Below are 24,886 nucleotides of genomic sequence, written 5' to 3'. Positions count from 1 at the left end.
CACCTCCTGTATAATATACCTAATATCTGGAGAGTGGTGATGTCACCTCCTATATAATATAACTGATATCTGGAGAGTGGTGATGTCACTGCTGTATAATATAACTGATATCTGGAGAGCGGTGATGTCCCCTCCTGTATAATATAACACATATCTGGAGAGCGGTGATGTCACCTCCTGTATAATATAACTTATAGCTGGAGAGCGGTGATGTCACCTCCTGTATAATATAACTGATATCTGGAGAGCGCTGATGTCACCTCCTGTATAATATAACTGATATCTGGAGAGCGGTGATGTCACCTCCTGTATAATATAACTGATATCTGGAGAGCGGTGATGTCACCTCCTGTATAATATAACTGATATCTGGAGAGCGGTGATGTCACTGCTGTATAATATAACTGATATCTGGAGAGCGGTGATGTCACCTCCTGTATAACTGATATCTGTAGAGCAGTGATGTCACCTCCTATATAATATAACTGATATCTGTAGAGCGGTGATGTCACCTCCTGTATAATATAACTGATATCTGGAGAGCGGTGATGTCACCTCCTGTATAAGTGATATCTGTAGAGCAGTGATGTCACCTCCTATATAATATAACTGATATCTGTAGAGCGGTGATGTCACCTCCTGTGGTAGAAAGCTGTGGTGTGTAGTAGTATCAGACGTCTTGTGAGACCTTTATTATATTTCTTCAGATGTTATTACAGCACAGTGACACGGACATTATGTAACGAGTGTCGGGTCTGGATCTCCTCCTCCTCCTTGGTCACTGTAGAGGATGACAATATATTGAGGTCCAGACTAGAGAGAGAGCAGCTGCTCACACAGGCGTTGGTCCTTGCTGAGCCGCTCCTCGAGGGCCAGGTACGTCTGGGGAGCCAATGTCTTGTGTCTGAGAAGAGACAGAGATCAATGAGGAGGCTTTCATCAGGAGCATGGCGGCTGAGTGCGCCTACGATCTACAAGTGCACAATCCAGTGGTAGTGACATGACCAGCAGCAATGTGGCGGGCGCCATGACAGTATCAATACGGCACCTGTTAAGTCTGGTCTCCAGGATCTGGATGCGGAACATGGCCTCAGAGCAGTAGTCCAGGTATGCCTCCTCGTCCTCCTTAATCATAGAAGGCTGGTTCTGGTGATACCACTGCTGCTTCTTCTGCAGCTCCTGGGTCTCCTGATATGGGGATACGGACAGAGAGTTATATATGGCGAGTGTGGCGTGCAGTACCCACATGGGCACGAAGCACCTGGTTAAGATATGTCTACAGGACACCGGAGTCTATGGGGATATTCGAGATCAGTACGATTACGGTGATACCACATTTATATAGTTTTATGGGTTTTGTTATTACGGCGTTCCCTATGAGATATAACTGACCTGTTCTCTTCATTCTCGGGGCCAGTACGATTACAGTGATACCACATTTATATAGTTTTATGGGTTTTGTATTTACGGCGTTCCCTATGAGATATAACTGACCTGTTCTCTTCATTCTCGGGGCCAGTACGATTACAGTGATACCACATTTATATAGTTTTATGGGTTGTGTTTTTACAGCGTTCCCTATGAGATATAACTGACCTGTTCTCTTCATTCTCGGGGCCAGTACGATTACAGTGATACCACATTTATATAGTTTTATGGGTTGTGTTTTTACAGCGTTCCCTATGAGATATAACTGACCTGTTCTCTTCATTCTCCGGGTCAGTACGATTACAGTGATACCACATTTATATAGGGGTTAGGTTTTTACAGCGTTCCCTATGAGATAAAACTGACCTGTTCTCTACATTCTCTGGGTCAGTACGATTACAGTGATACCACATTTATATAGTTTTATGGGTTGTGTTTTTACGTTGTTCCCTATAAGATATAACTGACCTGTTCTCTTCATTCTCCGGGTCAGTACGATTACAGTGATACCACATTTATATAGCTTTATGGGTTTTGTTATTACGGCGTTCCCTATGAGATATAACTGACCTGTTCCCTTCATTCTCCGGGTCAGTACGATTACAGTGATACCACATTTATATAGTTTTATGGGTTGTGTTTTTACAGCGTTCCCTATCAGATATAACTGACCTGTTCCTTCATTCTCTGGGTCAGTACGATTACGGTGATACCACATTTATATAGGGGTTAGGTTTTTACGGCGTTTCCTATTAGATAAAGCTGACCTGTTCTCTTCATTCTCCGGGTCAGTACGATTACAGAGATACCACATTTATATAGTTTTATGGGTTGTGTTTTTACAGCGTTCCCTATCAGATATAACTGACCTGTTCCTTCATTCTCTGGGTCAGTACGATTACGGTGATACCACATTTATATAGGGGTTAGGTTTTTACGGCGTTTCCTATGAGATAAAACTGACCTGTTCTCTCCATTCTCCGGGTCAGTACGATTACAGTGATACCACATTTATATAGTTTTATGGGTTGTGTTTTTACAGCGTTCCCTATCAGATATAACTGACCTGTTCCTTCATTCTCTGGGTCAGTACGATTACGGTGATACCACATTTATATAGGGGTTAGGTTTTTACGGCGTTTCCTATGAGATAAAGCTGACCTGTTCTCTTCATTCTCCGGGTCAGTACGATTACGGTGATACCACATTTATATAGTTTTATGGGTTGTGTTTTTACAGCGTTCCCTATCAGATATAACTGACCTGTTCCTTCATTCTCTGGGTCAGTACGATTACGGTGATACCACATTTATATAGGGGTTAGGTTTTTACGGCGTTTCCTATGAGATAAAGCTGACCTGTTCTCTTCATTCTCCGGGTCAGTACGATTACGGTGATACCACATTTATATAGGGGTTAGGTTTTTACAGCGTTCCCTATCACTATTTGCTTATTATTGCTTATGAATTTGCACCAGAGCTTTATTTTTGCACATGTGAAGTTATATCATGGGAATACTCTTCTTTTATATTATAATCATGCAATTTCTCGATTTTTCTTTTCGTTTCACTGTTCTGATCCTGACCTATGCTGTGGGTGGAGGCCTGGGGCATGTAGACCGGCTGTGAGGAGGAGTGAGAGGTGTTTGCACCAGGCAGCAGTACGCCCGATTCATCCTTCTACTGGACACGTGGTATGTCAGACACTTCCCAGCGACAGACAGCCTGACATGTCCCCGTCATGTGACCACGAGTTACCTTTTCAAAGCGCGCCTGGATGAGGTTGGCTTGCTGAATGAGCCTGTCCTTGAGATCGCGCAGACAGTCCTCCTTCACCTGCTGAGCCTGTGCCCGTGTCAGCTTCTCCGGGTCTCCTAAAAGAGCCAAGTATGGCGCCAGATAATCCAGCTCTAGTGCCGCTCGTCGCTGCCGCTCTTCCTTCAGAGCACGCTCCTGTGACCAGACATATGAGTTACCTCAGAGGCCAGGCAGGTTCTCCAAAGATCGCATTCATCATTGTCCACCATCCTACACTGAGGTACTCCATAGTGTGCACTCATCAGTCAGTGTACCCCGTCCTACACTGAGGTACTCCATAGTGTGCACTCATCAGTCAGTGTACCCCGTCCTACACTGAGGTACTCCATAGTGCACTCATCAGTCAGTGTACCCCGTCCTACACTGAGGTACTCCATAGTGTGCACTCATCAGTCAGTGTACCCCGTCCTATACTGAGGTACTCCATAGTGTGCACTCATCAGTCAGTGTACCCCGTCCTACACTGAGGTACTCCATAGTGTGCACTCATCAGTCAGTGTACCCCGTCCTACACTGAGGTACTCTATAGTGTGCACTCATCAGTCAGTGTACCCCGTCCTACACTGAGGTACTCCATAGTGCACTCATCAGTCAGTGTACCCCGTCCTATACTGAGGTACTCCATAGTGTGCACTCATCAGTCAGTGTACCCCGTCCTACACTGAGGTACTCCATAGTGTGCACTCATCAGTCAGTGTACCCCGTCCTACACTGAGGTACTCCATAGTGTGCACTCATCAGTCAGTGTACCCCGTCCTACACTGAGGTACTCTATAGTGTGCACTCATCAGTCAGTGTACCCCGTCCTATACTGAGGTACTCCATAGTGCACTCATCAGTCAGTGTACCCCGTCCTACACTGAGGTACTCCATAGTGTGCACTCATCAGTCAGTGTACCCCGTCCTACACTGAGGTACTCCATAGTGTGCACTCATCAGTCAGTGTACCCCGTCCTACACTGAGGTACTCCATAGTGTGCACTCATCAGTCAGTGTACCCCGTCCTACACTGAGGTACTCTATAGTGTGCACTCATCAGTCAGTGTACCCCGTCCTATACTGAGGTACTCCATAGTGCACTCATCAGTCAGTGTACCCCGTCCTACACTGAGGTACTCCATAGTGTGCACTCATCAGTCAGTGTACCCCGTCCTACACTGAGGTACTCCATAGTGCACTCATCAGTCAGTGTACCCCGTCCTACACTGAGGTACTCCATAGTGCACTCATCAGTCAGTGTACCCCGTCCTACACTGAGGTACTCCATAGTGTGCACTCATCAGTCAGTGTACCCCGTCCTACACTGAGGTACTCCATAGTGCACTCATCAGTCAGTGTACCCCGTCCTACACTGAGGTACTCCATAGTGTGCACTCATCAGTCAGTGTACCCCGTCCTACACTGAGGTACTCCATAGTGTGCACTCATCAGTCAGTGTACCCCGTCCTACACTGAGGTACTCCATTATGTGCACTCATCAGTCAGTGTACCCCTTCCTACACTGAGGTACTCCATAGTGCACTCATCAGTCAGTGTACCCCATCCTACACTGAGGTACTCCATAGTGTGCACTCATCAGTCAGTGTACCCCGTCCTACACTGAGGTACTCCATAGTGTGCACTCATCAGTCAGTGTACCCCGTCCTACACTGAGGTACTCCATAGTGTGCACTCATCAGTCAGTGTACCCCGTCCTATAGTGAGGTACTCCATAGTGTGCACTCATCAGTCAGTGTACCCCGTCCTATAGTGAGGTACTCCATAGTGTGCACTCATCAGTCAGTGTACCCCGTCCTATAGTGAGGTACTCCATAGTGTGCACTCATCAGTCAGTGTACCCCGTCCTACACTGAGGTACTCCATAGTGTGCACTCATCAGTCAGTGTACCCCGTCCTATACTGAGGTACTCCATAGTGTGCACTCATCAGTCAGTGTACCCCGTCCTACACTGAGGTACTCCATAGTGCACTCATCAGTCAGTGTACCCCGTCCTACACTGAGGTACTCCATAGTGCACTCATCAGTCAGTGTACCCCGTCCTATACTGAGGTACTCCATAGTGCACTCATCAGTCAGTGTACCCCGTCCTACACTGAGGTACTCCATAGTGTGCACTCATCAGTCAGTGTACCCCGTCCTATAGTGAGGTACTCCATAGTGTGCACTCATCAGTCAGTGTACCCCGTCCTATAGTGAGGTACTCCATAGTGTGCACTCATCAGTCAGTGTACCCCGTCCTACACTGAGGTACTCCATAGTGTGGACTCATCAGTCAGTGTACCCCGTCCTACACTGAGGTACTCCATAGTGTGCACTCATCAGTCAGTGTACCCCGTCCTACACTGAGGTACTCCATAGTGTGCACTCATCAGTCAGTGTACCCCGTCCTACACTGAGGTGCTCCATAGTGCACTCATCAGTCAGTGTACCCCGTCCTACACTGAGGTACTCCATAGTGCACTCATCAGTCAGTGTACCCCGTCCTACACTGAGGTACTCCATAGTGTGCACTCATCAGTCAGTGTACCCCGTCCTACACTGAGGTACTCCATAGTGCACTCATCAGTCAGTGTACCCCGTCCTACACTGAGGTACTCCATAGTGCACTCATCAGTCAGTGTACCCCGTCCTATACTGAGGTACTCCATAGTGTGCACTCATCAGTCAGTGTACCCCGTCCTACACTGAGGTACTCCATAGTGCACTCATCAGTCAGTGTACCGCGTCCTACACTGAGGTACTCCATAGTGCACTCATCAGTCAGTGTACCCCGTCCTACACTGAGGTACTCCATAGTGTGCACTCATCAGTCAGTGTACCCCGTCCTACACTGAGGTACTCCATAGTGCACTCATCAGTCAGTGTACCGCGTCCTACACTGAGGTACTCCATAGTGCACTCATCAGTCAGTGTACCCCGTCCTATACTGAGGTACTCCATAGTGTGCACTCATCAGTCAGTGTACCCCGTCCTACACTGAGGTACTCCATAGTGCACTCATCAGTCAGTGTACCGCGTCCTACACTGAGGTACTCCATAGTGCACTCATCAGTCAGTGTACCCCGTCCTACACTGAGGTACTCCATTATGTGCACTCATCAGTCAGTGTACCCCGTCCTACACTGAGGTACTCCATAGTGTGCACTCATCAGTCAGTGTACCCCGTCCTATAGTGAGGTACTCCATAGTGTGCACTCATCAGTCAGTGTACCCCATCCTACACTGAGGTACTCCATAGTGTGCACTCATCAGTCAGTGTACCCCGTCCTACACTGAGGTACTCCATAGTGTGCACTCATCAGTCAGTGTACCCCGTCCTACACTGAGGTACTCCATAGTGCACTCATCAGTCAGTGTACCGCGTCCTACACTGAGGTACTCCATAGTGCACTCATCAGTCAGTGTACCCCGTCCTATACTGAGGTACTCCATAGTGTGCACTCATCAGTCAGTGTACCCCGTCCTACACTGAGGTACTCCATAGTGCACTCATCAGTCAGTGTACCGCGTCCTACACTGAGGTACTCCATAGTGCACTCATCAGTCAGTGTACCCCGTCCTACACTGAGGTACTCCATTATGTGCACTCATCAGTCAGTGTACCCCGTCTTACACTGAGGTACTCCATAGTGTGCACTCATCAGTCAGTGTACCCCGTCCTATAGTGAGGTACTCCATAGTGTGCACTCATCAGTCAGTGTACCCCATCCTACACTGAGGTACTCCATAGTGTGCACTCATCAGTCAGTGTACCCCGTCCTACACTGAGGTACTCCATAGTGCACTCATCAGTCAGTGTACCCCGTCCTACACTGAGGTACCCCATTATGTGCACTCATCAGTCAGTGTACCCCGTCCTACAGTGAGGTACTCCATTATGTGCACTCATCAGTCAGTGTACCCTATTGCACACAATCATCAGTGTACCCCGTCGCGCACACTTACCTGGGCCGCCCGCTGCTCCTTGCTGCTCTCATTCCTCTCCGGGTCATAGATAGATATTGTGAGTTGTGGATCTGCCTCCTCCTGAACCCGCCGAGAAAGGATCTCCAGCACCTGCATAAGGGTCATGTTCATCAGTGTACCCCTACACTCCTCCTGTCTCACATCACTATTTACTGTAGCACGTACCTCTGCCTCAGATTTCCGGACGGCCTCCTGCGCACGCTGCTCCCCCTGCTGGAGGTGCACAAGGCTCTCGTAGACATACAGTTGTTTGTTGAATTTTTCCAATGGCTCCACCTGGTGGATGACACATAGCAGAGCGTTTAAGCCTTCTGGTGGTGGGAGACAGCGGGTCGGGTGGTGCAGGGGGACTGCGGGTCGGGTGGTGGTGGGGGACTGCGGGTCGGGTGGTGGTAGGGGACTGCGGGTCGCGGGAGGTGGTGGAGGAAAGCGGGTCGGGTGGTGGTGGGGGACTGCGGGTCGGGTGGTGGTGGGGGACTGCGGGTCGGGTGGTGGTAGGGGACTGCGGGTCGCGGGAGGTGGTGGAGGAAAGCGGGTCGGGTGGTGGTGGGGACTGCGGGTCGGGTGGTGGTGGGGGACTGCAAGTCGGGTGGTGGTGGGGACTGCGGGTCGGGTGGTGGTGGGGGACTGCGGGTCGGGTGGTGGTGGGAGACAGCGGGTCGGGCGGTGGTGGGAGACAGCGGGTCGGGCGGTGGTGGGGGACTGCGGGTCAGGTGGTGGTGGGGACTGCGGGTCGGGTGGTGGTGGGGGACTGCAAGTCAGGTGGTGGTGGGGGGGACTGCGGGTCGGGTGGTGGTGGGGGACTGCGGGTCGGGTGGTGGTGGGAGACAGCGGGTCGGGCGGTGGTGGGAGACAGCGGGTCGGGCGGTGGTGGGGGACTGCGGGTCAGGTGGTGGTGGGGGACTGCGGGTCGGGTGGTGGTAGGGGACTGCGGGTCGCGGGAGGTGGTGGAGGAAAGCGGGTCGGGTGGTGGTGGGGACTGCGGGTCGGGTGGTGGTGGGGGACTGCAAGTCGGGTGGTGGTGGGGACTGCGGGTCGGGTGGTGGTGGGGGACTGCGGGTCGGGTGGTGGTGGGGGACAGCGGGTCGGGCGGTGGTGGGGGACAGCGGGTCGGGCGGTGGTGGGAGACAGCGGGTCGGGCGGTGGTGGGAGACAGCGGGTCGGGAGGTGGTGGGGGACTGCGGGTCGGACGGTGGTGGGGGACTGCGGGTCGGACGGTGGTGGGGGACTGCGGGTCGGGCGGTGGTGGTGGACAGCGGGTCAGGTTAGTGTTAGGCGATGGCACAGGGTTACATTGTAGACATCCTGTCAGAGCTCAGATGTCCGGTTACTGATGGCCTGTAGTGTACATGCCAGGCTTTGCTGAGGGTCACCTGGTAGGAGATGCAGGTCTCGGGGCTCAGCACCACATGGGCCCCCTTCTCTCCGAGGTTGGCCGGCTTGAGGAACTCCCAGGTGGATGTGGTGATGTGATCGTCTGGTCGATGACAGCGGACATGAATGCGACCCTCAGTGATTAGGAAAATCCGCTCAGCCACATCCTCATTGGCCGACTTCTCAGGGTTTCTAAGGAAACGTTCCGTAATTTTCTGCCAATTAGAGAAATAAGAAGATTCCCAAATGTGTCTGAAATCTAGACAGCAGCGGAGAGGACATGTGAGAGCACGAGCTGCACTGTACATGTGCGGCGTCCGTATTACATGTGTGATATTACACTGTGCGGCGTCTGTATTACATGTGTGATATTACACTGTGCGGCCTCTGTATTACATGTGTGATATTACACTGTGCGGCCTCTGTATTACATGTGTGATATTACACTGTGCGGAGTCTGTATTACATGTGTGATATTACACTGTGCGGTGTCTGTATTACATGTGTGATATTACACTGTGCGGTGTCTGTATTACATGTGTGATATTACACTGTGCGGCCTCTGTATTACATGTGTGATATTACACTGTGCGGGGTCTGTATTACATGTGTGATATTACACTGTGCGGGGTCTGTATTACATGTGTGATATTACACTGTGCGGGGTCTGTATTACATGTGTGATATTACACTGTGCGGGGTCTGTATTACATGTGTGATATTACACTGTGCGGTGTCTGTATTACATGTGTGATATTACACTGTGCGGCCTCTGTATTACATGTGTGATATTACACTGTGCGGGGTCTGTATTACATGTGTGATATTACACTGTGCGGTGTCTGTATTACATGTGTGATATTACACTGTGCGGCGTCCGTATTACATGTGTGATATTACACTGTGCGGCGTCTGTATTACATGTGTGATATTACACTGTGCGGCGTTTGTATTACATGTGTGATATTACACTGTGCGGTGTCTGTATTACATGTGTGATATTACACTGTGCGGTGTCTGTATTACATGTGTGATATTACACTGTGCGGCGTTTGTATTACATGTGTGATATTACACTGTGCGGCGTCTGTATTACATGTGTGATATTACACTGTGCGGCGTCTGTATTACATGTGTGATATTACACTGTGCGGCGTCTGTATTACATGTGTGATATTACACTGTGCGGCGTCTGTATTACATGTGTGATATTACACTGTGCGGCGTCTGTATTACATGTGTGATATTACACTGTGCGGCGTCTGTATTACATGTGTGATATTACACTGTGCGGCGTCTGTATTACATGTGTGATATTACACTGTGCGGCGTCTGTATTACATGTGTGATATTACACTGTGCGGCGTCTGTATTACATGTGTGATATTACACTGTGCGGCGTCCGTATTACATGTGTGATATTACACTGTGCGGCGTCCGTATTACATGTGTGATATTACACTGTGCGGTCTCTGTATTACATGTGTGATATTACACTGTGCGGCCTCTGTATTTCATGTGTGATATTACACTGTGCGGCCTCTGTATTACATGTGTGATATTACACTGTGCGACCTCTGTATTACATGTGTGATATTACACTGTGCGGCGTCTGTATTACATGTGTGATATTACACTGTGCGGCGTCTGTATTACATGTGTGATATTACACTGTGCGGCCTCTGTATTACATGTGTGATATTACACTGTGCGGCGTCTGTATTACATGTGTGATATTACACTGTGCGGCCTCTGTATTACATGTGTGATATTACACTGTGCTGGGTCTGTATTACATGTGTGATATTACACTGTGCGGCCTCTGTATTACATGTGTGATATTACACTGTGCGGCGTCCGTATTACATGTGTGATATTACACTGTGCGGGGTCTGTATTACATGTGTGATATTACACTGTGCGGCGTCTGTATTACATGTGTGATATTACACTGTGCGGCCTCTGTATTACATGTGTGATATTACACTGTGCGGCGCCCGTATTACATGTGTGATATTACACTGTGCGGCGCCCGTATTACATGTGTGATATTACACTGTACGGCGTCTGTATTACATGTGTGATATTACACTGTGCAGCCTCTGTATTACATGTGTGATATTACACTGTGCGGAGTCTGTATTACATGTGTGATATTACACTGTGCGGTGTCTGTATTACATGTGTGATATTACACTGTGCGGCGTCTGTATTACATGTGTGATATTACACTGTGCGGCGTCCGTATTACATGTGTGATATTACACTGTGCGGCGTCCGTATTACATGTGTGATATTACACTGTGCGGTCTCTGTATTACATGTGTGATATTACACTGTGCGGCCTCTGTATTACATGTGTGATATTACACTGTGCGGCCTCTGTATTACATGTGTGATATTACACTGTGCGGCCTCTGTATTACATGTGTGATATTACACTGTGCGGCGTCTGTATTACATGTTTGATATTACACTGTGCGGCGTCTGTATTACATGTGTGATATTACACTGTGCGGCGTCTGTATTACATGTGTGATATTACACTGTGCGGCCTCTGTATTACATGTGTGATATTACACTGTGCGGCGCCCGTATTACATGTGTGATATTACACTGTGCGGAGTCTGTATTACATGTGTGATATTACACTGTACGGCCTCTGTATTACATGTGTGATATTACACTGTGCGGCGTCTGTATTACATGTGTGATATTACACTGTGCGGCGTTTGTATTACATGTGTGATATTACACTGTGCGGCGTCCGTATTACATGTGTGATATTACACTGTGCGGCCTCCGTATTACATGTGTGATATTACACTGTGCGGCCTCTGTATTACATGTGTGATATTACACTGTGCGGGGTCTGTATTACATGTGTGATATTACACTGTGCGGGGTCTGTATTACATGTGTGATATTACACTGTGCGGCGTCTGTATTACATGTGTGATATTACACTGTGCGGGGTCTGTATTACATGTGTGATATTACACTGTGCGGGGTCTGTATTACATGTGTGATATTACACTGTGCGGCGTCTGTATTACATGTGATATTATGGGGGGTCTCTGTATTACATGTGTGATATTACACTGTGCAGCGTCTGTACTACATGTGTGATATTACACTGTGCGGCCTCTGTATTACATGTGTGATATTACACTGTGCGGTGACTGTATTACATGTGTGATATTACACTGTGCAGGATCTGTATTACATGTGATATTATGGGGGGTCTCTGTATTACATGTGTGATATTACACTGTGCAGCGTCTGTACTACATGTGTGATATTACACTGTGCGGTGACTGTATTACATGTGTGATATTACACTGTGCGGGGTCTGTATTACATGTGTGATATTACACTGTGCGGGGTCTGTATTACATGTGTGATATTACACTGTGCGGCCTCTGTATTACATGTGTGATATTACACTGTGCAGGATCTGTATTACATGTGTGATATTACACTGTGCGGCGTCTGTATTACATGTGTGATATTACACTGTGCGGCCTCTGTATTACATGTGTGATATTACACTGTGCAGGATCTGTATTACATGTGTGATATTACACTGTGCGGCCTCTGTATTACATGTGTGATATTACACTGTGCAGGATCTGTATTACATGTGTGATATTACACTGTGCGGCGTCTGTATTACATGTGTGATATTACACTGTGCGGGGTCTGTATTACATGTGTGATATTACACTGTGCAGGATCTGTATTACATGTTCGGGGTTCGTACCAGGATGGGTCGGGGGTTGGACTCGGTAGGTCCCCCAGCTATGGACACTTTCTTTGGCCTTTTCCCGTATAGCGTGTGCCGGTGATGCAAGAAGTCAGGTCGGCCCTGGAAAAGCTCCAGCATCTCCTTTGGTTGCTCCTCACGTCTCTGGAGTCCATCCAGACGAGCCTCGCTGTAGAAGGTCATTGCGCGCTCTGTCTCTGGGGCCTGGGAGCGGAAGGTGTGGACTAGAAGACAGCAGGGGGGTCAGCGGTCTCTGAGCACTGACCCCCCACAAGACATAGGGGGTCATTTATCAACCTAAAATACTCCTATTTCTAGTGCAGATTGCGGCACAAAAGGTTATTTGTGCCGCAATCTGCGACTTTTCCCCACTCATGCTAGGTCTAAAAAAGTGGGTGAGAAAGGGGACGGGCCGCCTAGTTTAGGTGTAGAAAATGGTCTAAATGTAAGACAGCAAGGAAGCTGGCTTACATTTCCAGCGCCAAAGTTATTTGGGGGCCGGCGCCTCTTCAGAGCTTCGGCGGATCCACCTCCAGTGCAGGGGCTTTTTTAGACGCTAGTCTTAATAAATGACCCCCATAATGTCAGCAGTTTACCCTTCAGAGCATCCACCCGTCCCGGAGAGAAGTACTCAGTGGTCACTCCATGCTGTCTCTTCTGCTGTCTCATGTCCAACTTGTCCTTCCGATTCTGGAACCCGTCCTGGACCTCCAGTTCTATGGAGCCTGGGAAGCAGAGCGCAGCCTGAGGTTAGCATTTGACTTCTAAGCCTCTCCATCCTGGAGACCTGTGGGAACTTACATGGAGTGTCCTGGTAGAGGGTGAGGCGGGACACTCGACCGTCCTCCTGGAGGTAGGGGGCCCACTTCTCCAGCCTGGCCTTCTTGTATTGCAGACGTTTCTTCCCCTGAGGACATCGCATCTCAAACTCTGGAGGCAAGATAGATGTAGGAGAAGGCCTGGATGAGTCTGCCTGGTACCAGACATGGCGACGGCCACCATCCCTGCCGACACACTCAAACTCATACTAATGCAGTCTGTGGGCACAGCGCCACCAGAGCTATACATCCCTTCATATACAAACATATTTAAAAAGTATTTGTCCCCATATCAGTGCGGTATGGTGACCCTCATACCTATGTACAGGTTCAGTGCGGTATGGTGACCCTCATACCTGTGTACAGGTTCAGTGCGGCATGGTGACCCTCATACCTGTGTACAGGTTCAGTGCGGTATGGTGACCCTCATACCTGTGTACAGGTTCAGTGCGGTATGGTGACCCTCATACCTGTGTACAGGTTCAGTGCGGTATGGTGACCCTCATACCTGTGTACAGGTTCAGTGCGGCATGGTGACCCTCATACCTGTGTACAGGTTCAGTGCGGCATGGTGACCCTCATACCTGTGTACAGGTTCAGTGCGGTATGGTGACCCTCATACCTGTGTACAGGTTCAGTGCGGTATGGTGACCCTCATACCTGTGTACAGGTTCAGTGCAGTATGGTGACCCTCATACCTGTGTACAGGTTCAGTGCGGCATGGTGACCCTCATACCTGTGTACAGGTTCAGTGCGGCATGGTGACCCTCATACCTATGTACAGGTTCAGTGCGGTATGGTGACCCTCATACCTGTGTACAGGTTCAGTGCGGCATGGTGACCCTCATACCTATGTACAGGTTCAGTGCGGTATGGTGACCCTCATACCTGTGTACAGGTTCAGTGCGGTATGGTGACCCTCATACCTGTGTACAGGTTCAGTGCAGTATGGTGACCCTCATACCTGTGTACAGGTTCAGTGCGGCATGGTGACCCTCATACCTATGTACAGGTTCAGTGCGGTATGGTGACCCTCATACCTGTGTACAGGTTCAGTGCAGTATGGTGACCCTCATACCTGTGTACAGGTTCAGTGCGGTATGGTGACCCTCATACCTGTGTACAGGTTCAGTGCGGTATGGTGACCCTCATACCTGTGTACAGGTTCAGTGCGGTATGGTGACCCTCATACCTGTGTACAGGTTCAGTGCGGTATGGTGACCCTCATACCTGTGTACAGGTTCAGTCAGGCATGGTGACCGTTGTGTACCTCGTGCTCATGTGTACTTCCCACTGCTCTGTAATATCGGGGTTGGAACTAACCTTTTGGGGTCACCACAATGGGCAGCACCCAGGACACCGGCGCCTGCAGCATCACCTGGTCCTGGAAGAGAAGATCTTGAGTGTCATGGGTGCCAGACATCATGACCCCTGTCAGCCTCATCATCCTGTATATAGATAGGGAGTCGGGGGGCTCATCCTCGGCACTCACCTGGTCTTCATTCCCCTCCTCCTCATCCTCATCCTCCTTCATATCTGGGATAAGCAGTACAGGCTTCACAGCATTCAACAGCATGAACTCCCAGCACACAGGGTCCCCCAGGTCAAAGGTCAGATCCTATCAAACAAAAAGGTGGCCACAGTGACCATAAAAATTCCCTTCCAAGGTGTCCATTACTCCCCCATACACTGACCCCTTCCACCAACCCTCCCTGCACACTGCCCCGTCACTTCCACACCACTCCCCGTGCACTATGACGTCCCCCCCAACACCCCCCGCACACTGACTCATCCCCATCACCCTGTCACACCACTCACCGCACACTGCCACATCCCCCCAATACAGCTCCCCGCACACTGCCCCTTCCCCCCCACACCACTCCTAGCACACTGTGCCCCTCCATCACTCCCCGTACCCTTCCCCATCACTCCCTGTACATTGCCCCATCTCTCATTACTCCCCATACACTGCCCCATCACTCCCCGTACACTGCCCCATCACTCCCCGTACACTGCCCCATCACTCCCCGTACACTGCCCCATCACTCCCCGTAAACTGCCCCATCACTCCCCGTAAACTGCCCCATCACTCCCCGTAAACTGCCCCATCACTCCCCGCACACTGCCCCTTCCCCTCTACACCACTCCTGGCACACTGTGCCCCTCCATCACTCCCCGTACCCTTCCCCATCACTCCCTGTATATTGCCCCATCTCTCATTACTCCCCATACACTGCCCCATCACTCCCCTTACACTGCCCCATCACTCCCCGTACACTGCCCCATCACTCCCCGTAAACTGCCCCATCACTCCCCTTACACTGCCCCATCACTCCCCACGAACTGCCCCATCACTCCCCACGAACTGCCCCATCACTCCCCGCACACACTGCCCCATCGCTCCCCGTACACTGCCCCATCACTCCCCGCACACTGCCCCATCACTCCCCGCGAACTGCCCCATCACTCCCCACACACTGCCCCTTCCCCTCCACACCACTCCTAACACACTGTGCCCCTCCATCACTCCCCGTACCTTTCCCCATCTCTCCCTGTATATTGCCCCATCTCTCATTACTCCCCATACACTGCCCCATCACTCCCCGTACACTGCCCCATCACTCCCCGTACACTGCCCCATCACTCCCCGTACACTGCCCCATCACTCCCCTTACACTGCCCCATCACTCCCCGTACACTGCCCCATCACTCCCCGTAAACTGCCCCATCACTCCCCGTAAACTGCCCCATCACTCCCCACGAACTGCCCCATCACTCCCCACGAACTGCCCCATCACTCCCCGCACACACTGCCCCATCGCTCCCCGTACACTGCCCCATCACTCCCCGCACACACTGCCCCATCGCTCCCCGTACACTGCCCCATCACTCCCCGCACACTGCCCCATCACTCCCCGCGAACTGCCCTATCACTCCCCACACACTGCCCCTTCCCCTCCACACCACTCCTAACACACTGTGCCCCTCCATCACTCCCCGTACCTTTCCCCATCTCTCCCTGTATATTGCCCCATCTCTCATTACTCCCCATACACTGCGCCATCACTCCCCGTACACTGCCCCATCACTCCCCGTACACTGCCCCATCACTCCCCGTACACTGCCCCATCACTCCCCGTACACTGCCCCATCACTCCCCGTACACTGCCCCATCACTCCCCGTAAACTGCCCCATCACTCCCCGTAAACTGCCCCATCACTCCCCACGAACTGCCCCATCACTCCCCACGAACTGCCCCATCACTCCCCGCACACACTGCCCCATCGCTCCCCGTACACTGCCCCATCACTCCCCGCACACTGCCCCATCACTCCCCGCGAACTGCCCCATCACTCCCCACACACTGCCCCTTCCCCTCCACACCACTCCTAACACACTGTGCCCCTCCATCACTCCCCGTACCTTTCCCCATCTCTCCCTGTATATTGCCCCATCTCTCATTACTCCCCATACACTGCCCCATCACTCCCCGTACACTGCCCCATCACTCCCCGTACACTGCCCCATCACTCCCCGTACACTGCCCCATCACTCCCCGTACACTGCCCCATCACTCCCCGTACACTGCCCCATCACTCCCCGTAAACTGCCCCATCACTCCCCGTACACTGCCCCATCACTTCCTGCTTTGGTTTTTATGACTCGTGGTCTCCGGGACGGTACCTGGCAGCCCCTGCGGCAGTCCTGCATGTTGACCCAGTAGTTCTGGTGATTCCACAGACTCTCGATACCCAGGAAGCGCTGGTCCCTGGTTCGGTACGCGTTGCCTGTCAGCGCATCGATGAAGAAGTTGTCGGGCACTTCCCTCTTTCCAGACAGGACTAACACCCAGCAGTGGACCCTGAGGCCATACAGAGTGTCCATAGCAGGCCTTTCTGCGTCCTGTGGACACACGTCATGCAAGAAGATGATGAGAGTTGTATTAGTAGGAGAGGTGTACTAGAGATGTCCATCAGTAGGAATGACAGCTTGTTAGTGAGAACCGTAGGGATCATTCTGCGCCCGTGTTACCTCCAGGCGCTGCTCCTCCTCCTCCTGCTGTCTGAGGCGCGAGGCCTGCACCTTGGCCTCTTTCTTCAATTCTTGCTGGAGTTCAAACTTACTGACTAGTTGTCTCGGCGGCCGCACACTGTACTTCTTGAGGGGCTTCAGGGGTGACGTTCCAGAGGTCTACAGAACAAGATAAGATTTGTTGAACATGGGTGCAGGCACACGTCCACAAAAAGTAGAGGGTGGACGGGAGGAGGACATCTCACCTCGGGCTCGGCTTTCAGCAGAGGACAGGCTTCTCGACTCTCATCCATGAGACACACTTCACGGGTGGCGTAGCCGCTGACACAGTAAGCATCGTAGCCAGCACCCAGCAGCAAGGAGCACAGCAAGACACTGGAGTCAAAGCAATTACCTTTCTGGTTCTGCAGGACGGAGTACGAAGAGAAGAGGCGGTGCGGCTGCGGATGAGAGAAGCGAGGAGACATATAGTGAATGGCAGAGATATACGAAGAGAGAAATGAATTGCACAGGTCAGGGATGAGTGAGGGGCAGAGGTTACGGGTGAATGAGGGGCAGAGGTCAGGGGTGAATGAGGGGCAGAGGTCAGGGGTGAATGAGGGGCAGAGGTTACGGGTGAATGAGGGGCACAGGTCAGGGATGAATGAGGGGCAGAGGTTATGGGTGAATGAGGGGCAGAGGTCAGGGATGAATGAGGGGCAGAGGTTACGGGTAAATGAGGGGCAGAGGTCAGGGGTGAATGAGGGGCAGAGGTCAGGGGTGAATAAGGGGCAGAGGTCAGGGGTGAATGAGGGGCAGAGGTCACGGGTGAATGAGGGGCAGAGGTCACGGGTGAATGAGGGGCACAGGTCACGGGTGAATGAGGGGCACAGGTCACGGATGAATGAGGGGCACAGGTCACGGGTGAATGAGGGGCACAGGTCAGGGTTGAATGAGGGGCACAGGTCAGGGTTGAATGAGGGGCACAGGTCAGGGATGAATGAGGGGCACAGGTCAGGGATGAATGAGGGGCACAGGTCAGGGATGAATGAGGGGCACAGGTCAGGGATGAATGAGGGGCACAGGTCAGGGATGAATGAGGGGCACAGGTCAGGGATGAATGAGGGGCACAGGTCAGGGATGAATGAGGGGCACAGGTCAGGGATGAATGAGGGGCACAGGTCAGGGATGAATGAGGGGCAGAGGTCAGGGATGAATGAGGGGCAGAGGTCAGGGATGAATGAGGGGCAGAGGTCAGGGATGAATGAGGGGCAGAGGTCAGTGATAAATGACGGGCACAGGTCAGGGATGAATGAGGGGCAGAGGTCAGGGATGAATAAGGGGAAGAGGTCAGTGATGAATGATGGGAACAGGTCAGGGATGAATGAGGGGCAGAGGTCAGGGATGAATGAGGGGCAGAGGTCAGGGATGAATGAGGGGCAGAGGTCAGTGATGAATGAGGGGCAGAGGTCAGTGATAAATGAGGGGCACAGGTCAGGGATGAATGAGGGGCACAGGTCAGGGATGAATGATGGGAACAGGTCAGGGATGAATGATGGGAACAGGTCAGGGATGAATGAGGGGCACAGGTCAGGGATGAATGAGGGGCACAGCTCAGGGATGAATGAGGGGCACAGCTCAGGGATGAATGAGGTGCACAGCTCAGGGATGAATGAGGGGCAAAGGTCAGGGATGAATGAGGGGCACAGCTCAGGGATGAATGAGGGGCAAAGGTCAGGGATGAATGAAGGGCAGAGGTCATGGGTGAATAAGGGGAAGAGGTCAGTGATGAATGATGGGAACAGGTCAGGGATGAATGATGGGCACAGGTCAGGGATGAATGATGGGCACAGGTCAGGGATGAATGATGGGCACAGGTCAGGGATGAATGATGGGCAGAAGTCAGGGATGAATGATGGGCACAGCTCAGGGATGAATGATGGGCACAGCTCAGGGATGAATGATGGGCACAGGTCAGGGATGAATGATGGGCACAGGTCAGGGATGAATGATGGGCACAGGTCAGGGATGAATGAGGGGCACAGGTCAGGGATGAATGATGGGCACAGGTCAGGGATGAATGAGGGGCACAGGTCAGGGATGAATGAGGGGCACAGGTCAGGCATGAATGAGGGGCACAGGTCAGGCATGAATGAGGGGCACAGGTCAGGCATGAATAAGGGGCACAGGTCAGGCATGAATGAGGGGCACAGGTCAGGGATGAATGAGGGGCACAGGTCAGGGATGAATGAGGGGCACAGGTCAGGCATGAATGAGGGGCACAGGTCAGGCATGAATGAGGGGCACAGCTCAGGGATGAATGAGGGGCACAGCTCAGGGATGAATGAGGGGCACAGCTCAGGGATGAATGAGGGGCACAGCTCAGGGATGAATGAGGGGCACAGCTCAGGGATGAATGAGGGGCACAGCTCAGGGATGAATGAGGGGCACAGCTCAGGGATGAATGAGGGGCACAGCTCAGGGATGAATGAGGGGCACAGGTCAGGGATGAATGAGGGGCACAGGTCAGGGATGAATGAGGGGCACAGCTCAGGGATGAATGAGGGGCACAGCTCAGGGATGAATGAGGGGCAGAGGTCAGTGATGAATGATGGGAACAGCTCAGGGATGAATGAGGGGCACAGCTCAGGGATGAATGAGGGGCACAGCTCAGGGATGAATGAGGGGCACAGCTCAGGGATGAATGAGGGGCACAGCTCAGGGATGAATGAGGGGCACAGCTCAGGGATGAATGAGGGGCACAGCTCAGGGATGAATGAGGGGCACAGCTCAGGGATGAATGAGGGGCACAGCTCAGGGATGAATGAGGGGCACAGCTCAGGGATGAATGAGGGGCACAGCTCAGGGATGAATGAGGGGCACAGCTCAGGGATGAATGAGGGGCACAGGTCAGGGATGAATGAGGGGCATAGGTCAGCGATGAGTGAGGTGCAGAGGACACGGATGAATGAAGGGCACAGGTCAGGGATGAATGAAGGGAAGAGGTCAGCGATGGGGGTCTCTCACCAGCTCCGTCACAGGATTCAGCGGTTCCATTTCTAGAAATTCAGACACAAATCGTGCCGCCTCCTCCCAGTGGTAGAGCTCCGGGTATGGGAGGAGCGTGGGGCGCAGCGTGGAGCACACAAACTTCTGGGGGCCACAAAGAGACAGCCGCAGTCAGCAAAGCATATACACCAGGAGACAGCTGCAGTCAGCAGACCGTATACACCAGGAGACAGCCGCAGACAGTATACACCAGGAGACAGCCGCAGACAGTATACACCAGGAGACATCCGCAGTCAGCAGAGCGTATACACCAGGAGACAGCCGCAGACAGTATACACCAGGAGACAGCTGCAGTCAGCAGAGCATATACACAAGGAGACAGCTGCGGTCAGCAGACCGTATACACCAGGAGACAGCCGCAGTCAGCAGAGCATATACACCAGGAGACAGCTGCAGTCTGCAGAGCATATACACCAGGAGACAGCTGCGGTCCGCAGAGCGCATACACCAGGAGACAGTGCGGTCCGCAGAGCGCATACACCAGGAGACAGTGGGGTCCGCAGAGCGCATACACCAGGAGACAGTCGTCGTCAGCAGAGCGCATACACCAGGAGACAGCGCGGTCCGCAGAGCGCATACACCAGGAGACAGCGCGGTCCGCAGAGCGCATACACCAGGAGACAGTCGTCGTCAGCAGAGCGCATACACCAGGAGACAGCCGCAGTCAGCAGAGCGCATACACCAGGAGACAGCGCGGTCCGCAGAGCGCATACACCAGGAGACAGCTGCAGTCATACATCTGTTTGGTGATGGTGGATTGCAGTTTCTGTAGATGCAGTGTGCACAGGGCCTGACACTCACCTCCACGTTGCACTCGTTCAGGGGGGATGTGAAGAGCGCCCTCCGGTCGGGGTACAGGTGCGAGTACTGGCGGCAGAAGTTATCAGCCATATTCAGCATCGTCTGTTCCTTAGGAGAATTCAGGGTGTAGGATGATGGGAATCTTGTCACGTCAACTACTCTCATCATCTCCCTGGAAAGAGGCAGAAAATGAGAGGGGGTGCACAGTCTTTACAGTGAGGGGGTGCACAGTCTTTACAGTGCGGGGGTGCACAGTCTTTACAGTGAGGGGTGCACAGTCTTTACAGTGCGGGGGTGCACAGTCTTTACAGTGAGGGGTGCACAGTCTTTCCAGTGAGGGGGTGCACAGTCTTTACAGTGCGGGGGTGCACAGTCTTTACAGTGCGGGGGTGCACAGTCTTTACAGTGTGGGGGTGCACAGTCTTTACAGTGAGGGGGTGCACAGTCTTTACAGTGAGGGGGTGCACAGTCTTTACAGTGCGGGGGTGCACAGTCTTTACAGTGCGGGGGTGCACAGTCTTTACAGTGGGGGGGTGCACAGTCTTTACAGTGAGGGGGTGCACAGTCTTTACAGTGAGGGGGTGCACAGTCTTTCCAGTGGGGGGGTGCACAGTCTTTACAGTGAGGGGGTGCACAGTCTTTACAGTGAGGGGGTGCACAGTCTTTACAGTGAGGGGGTGCACAGTCTTTACAGTGAGGGGGGTGCACAGTCTTTACAGTGGGGGGTGCACAGTCTTTACAATGAGGGGGTGCACAGTCTTTACAGTGGGGGGTGCACAGTCTTTACAGTGAGGGGGTGCACAGTCTTTACAGTGAGGGGGTGCACAGTCTTTACAGTGAGGGGGTGCACAGTCTTTACAGTGAGGGGGTGCACAGTCTTTACAGTGAGGGGTGCACAGTCTTTACAGTGAGGGGGTGCACAGTCTTTACAGTGAGGGGTGCACAGTCTTTACAGTGAGGGGGTGCACAGTCTTTACAATGAGGGGGTGCACAGTCTTTACAATGAGGGGGTGCACAGTCTTTACAATGAGGGGGTGCACAGTCTTTACAGTGAGGGGGTGCACAGTCTTTACAGTGAGGGGGTGCACAGTCTTTACAGTGAGGGGGCGCACAGTCTTTACAGTGAGGGGTGCACAGTCTTTACAGTGAGGGGGTGCACAGTCTTTACAGTGAGGGGGTGCACAGTCTTTACAGTGAGGGGGTGCACAGTCTTTACAGTGAGGGGGTGCACAGTCTTTACAGTGAGGGGTGCACAGTCTTTCCAGTGGGGGGTGCACAGTCTTTACAGTGAGGGGGGGCACAGTCTTTACAGTGAGGGGTGCACAGTCTTTACAGTGGGGGGTGCACAGTCTTTACAGTGAGGGGGAGCACAGTCTTTACAGTGAGGGGGTGCACAGTCTTTACAGTGAGGGGGTGCACAGTCTTTACAGTGGGGGGTGCACAGTCTGTGCACAGTCTTTACAGTGAGGGGGTGCACAGTCTTTACAGTGAGGGGGCGCACAGTCTTTACAGTGAGGGGGTGCACAGTCTTTCCAGTGGGGGGGTGCACAGTCTTTACAGTGAGGGGGCGCACAGTCTTTACAGTGCGGGGGTGCACAGTCTTTACAGTGAGGGGGCGCACAGTCTTTACAGTGAGGGGGCGCACAGTCTTTACAGTGGGGGGTGCACAGTCTTTACAGTGAGGGGGCGCACAGTCTTTACAGTGAGGGGGCGCACAGTCTTTACAGTGCGGGGGTGCACAGTCTTTACAGTGAGGGGGCGCACAGTCTTTACAGTGGGGGGTGCACAGTCTTTACAGTGAGGGGGCGCACAGTCTTTACAGTGCGGGGGTGCACAGTCTTTACAGTGCGGGGGTGCACAGTCTTTACAGTGAGGGGGGTGCACAGTCTTTACAGTGAGGGGGTGCACAGTCTTTCCAGTGAGGGGGTGCACAGTCTTTACAGTGCGGGGGTGCACAGTCTTTACAGTGTGGGGGTGCACAGTCTTTACAGTGAGGGGGTGCACAGTCTTTACAGTGAGGGGGTGCACAGTCTTTACAGTGCGGGGGTGCACAGTCTTTACAGTGCGGGGGTGCACAGTCTTTACAGTGTGGGGGTGCACAGTCTTTACAGTGAGGGGGTGCACAGTCTTTACAGTGAGGGGGTGCACAGTCTTTCCAGTGGGGGGGTGCACAGTCTTTACAGTGAGGGGGTGCACAGTCTTTACAGTGAGGGGGTGCACAGTCTTTACAGTGAGGGGGTGCACAGTCTTTACAGTGAGGGGGTGCACAGTCTTTACAGTGAGGGGGGTGCACAGTCTTTACAGTGGGGGGTGCACAGTCTTTACAATGAGGGGGTGCACAGTCTTTACAATGAGGGGGTGCACAGTCTTTACAGTGGGGGGTGCACAGTCTTTACAGTGAGGGGGTGCACAGTCTTTACAGTGAGGGGGTGCACAGTCTTTACAGTGAGGGGGTGCACAGTCTTTACAGTGAGGGGGTGCACAGTCTTTACAGTGAGGGGGCGCACAGTCTTTACAGTGAGGGGGCGCACAGTCTTTACAGTGAGGGGGTGCACAGTCTTTACAGTGAGGGGGTGCACAGTCTTTACAGTGAGGGGGTGCACAGTCTTTACAGTGAGGGGGTGCACAGTCTTTACAATGAGGGGGTGCACAGTCTTTACAATGAGGGGGTGCACAGTCTTTACAGTGCGGGGGTGCACAGTCTTTACAGTGAGGGGGTGCACAGTCTTTACAGTGAGGGGGTGCACAGTCTTTACAGTGGGGGGTGCACAGTCTTTACAGTGAGGGGGCGCACAGTCTTTACAGTGAGGGGGCGCACAGTCTTTACAGTGCGGGGGTGCACAGTCTTTACAGTGAGGGGGTGCACAGTCTTTACAGTGAGGGGGTGCACAGTCTTTACAGTGCGGGGGTGCACAGTCTTTACAGTGGGGGGTGCACAGTCTTTACAGTGAGGGGGCGCACAGTCTTTACAGTGCGGGGGTGCACAGTCTTTACAGTGAGGGGGCGCACAGTCTTTACAGTGAGGGGGTGCACAGTCTTTACAGTGCGGGGGTGCACAGTCTTTACAGTGAGGGGGCGCACAGTCTTTACAGTGAGGGGGCGCACAGTCTTTACAGTGAGGGGGCGCACAGTCTTTACAGTGCGGGGGTGCACAGTCTTTACAGTGAGGGGGCGCACAGTCTTTACAGTGAGGGGGCGCACAGTCTTTACAGTGAGGGGGCCCCCATGTCTGCACCCCAGAACTAGCGCCATCACTGGACAGGACTCACCCGGGGGCGTTGATCATCGCCGTCTGCTCCTGAATACTCTGCAACTCCTTGTCCCCGAGGACGTCCTCCTCCACAGCCGCCATGACACCTAGAAGACACCAGAGATGATGGGGGTAGTAGTGTGGAAGCCGGACACTGCTATTACATCCTGATGAAGATGATGGGGTTGATTGTGTGGAGGGTGGACACTCCTATAATCATATACAGAAATAGGATAATTTGGGGCAGGGTAATGAGCCCCGTCCTCCACACCATAGAGCACAGTGTGCAGATACTGCAGATGTCTGGAAAATGTAATAAAAAGTTCATGAAAGAAAAAAAAAAAAATAACTCCCTGAAATGGGTTTTTGCAGGTTGGGATGTCTGATATTACATCCTGATAAAGATGATGGGGGTGATACTGTGGAGGGCTGACAGTCCTATTACATCCGATGAAGATGATGGGGGTGATAGTGTTTAGAGGTCACACTTGATTCACATCCCGGAGCCGCCTCAATACATTGCTCACCTGACTCCCGTAACTTTCGTCTCCGCGTCTGGTTGCCCAGCAACAAAACCAGAAGTG

General features: G+C 52.3%; 1 protein-coding gene across 1 annotated transcript; it reads right to left on the bottom strand.

Annotated features, from left to right (window-relative positions):
• Positions 1–684: 684 nt before the first annotated feature.
• On the bottom strand, positions 685–24,881 carry DRC7 (dynein regulatory complex subunit 7). The gene is made up of 18 exons (XM_040409980.1): positions 24,830–24,881; positions 24,322–24,409; positions 21,053–21,224; positions 20,210–20,335; positions 17,449–17,643; positions 17,204–17,362; positions 16,856–17,074; positions 14,663–14,788; positions 14,494–14,554; positions 13,154–13,282; positions 12,949–13,077; positions 12,350–12,576; positions 8,586–8,801; positions 7,378–7,488; positions 7,192–7,302; positions 3,186–3,380; positions 1,049–1,188; positions 685–904 (listed from the first exon to the last, which is right to left on the bottom strand). The coding sequence occupies exons 2-18, from the start codon at positions 24,402–24,404 to the stop codon at positions 814–816; spliced, it is 2,490 nt and encodes an 829-aa protein (XP_040265914.1). The 5' UTR covers positions 24,405–24,409; positions 24,830–24,881; the 3' UTR covers positions 685–813.
• Between the last annotated feature and the right edge of the window lie 5 nt (positions 24,882–24,886).

The sequence above is a fragment of the Bufo bufo genome, chromosome 10 (genome assembly GCF_905171765.1).
Source record: "Bufo bufo chromosome 10, aBufBuf1.1, whole genome shotgun sequence".
In the NCBI taxonomy this organism is placed as follows: domain Eukaryota; kingdom Metazoa; phylum Chordata; class Amphibia; order Anura; family Bufonidae; genus Bufo; species Bufo bufo.
The sequence above is the reverse complement of the archived record's forward strand: the minus strand, read 5'-3'. Positions and strand labels throughout refer to the sequence as shown.

What these genes read in the sequence shown, in the direction of transcription:
- DRC7 (XM_040409980.1), bottom strand. Translation starts at nt 24,404, where the DNA reads ATGGCGGCTGTGGAGGAGGACGTCCTCGGGGACAAGGAGTTGCAGAGT. An exon ending in TGAATCCTGTGACGGAGCTG is followed by an intron (nt 17,644 to 20,209) that starts GTGAGAGACCCC and finishes TCTCATCCGCAG; the next exon opens with CCGCACCGCCTCTTCTCTTC. An exon ending in CCTCTACCAGGACACTCCAT is followed by an intron (nt 13,078 to 13,153) that starts GTAAGTTCCCAC and finishes TCTGCTTCCCAG; the next exon opens with GCTCCATAGAACTGGAGGTC.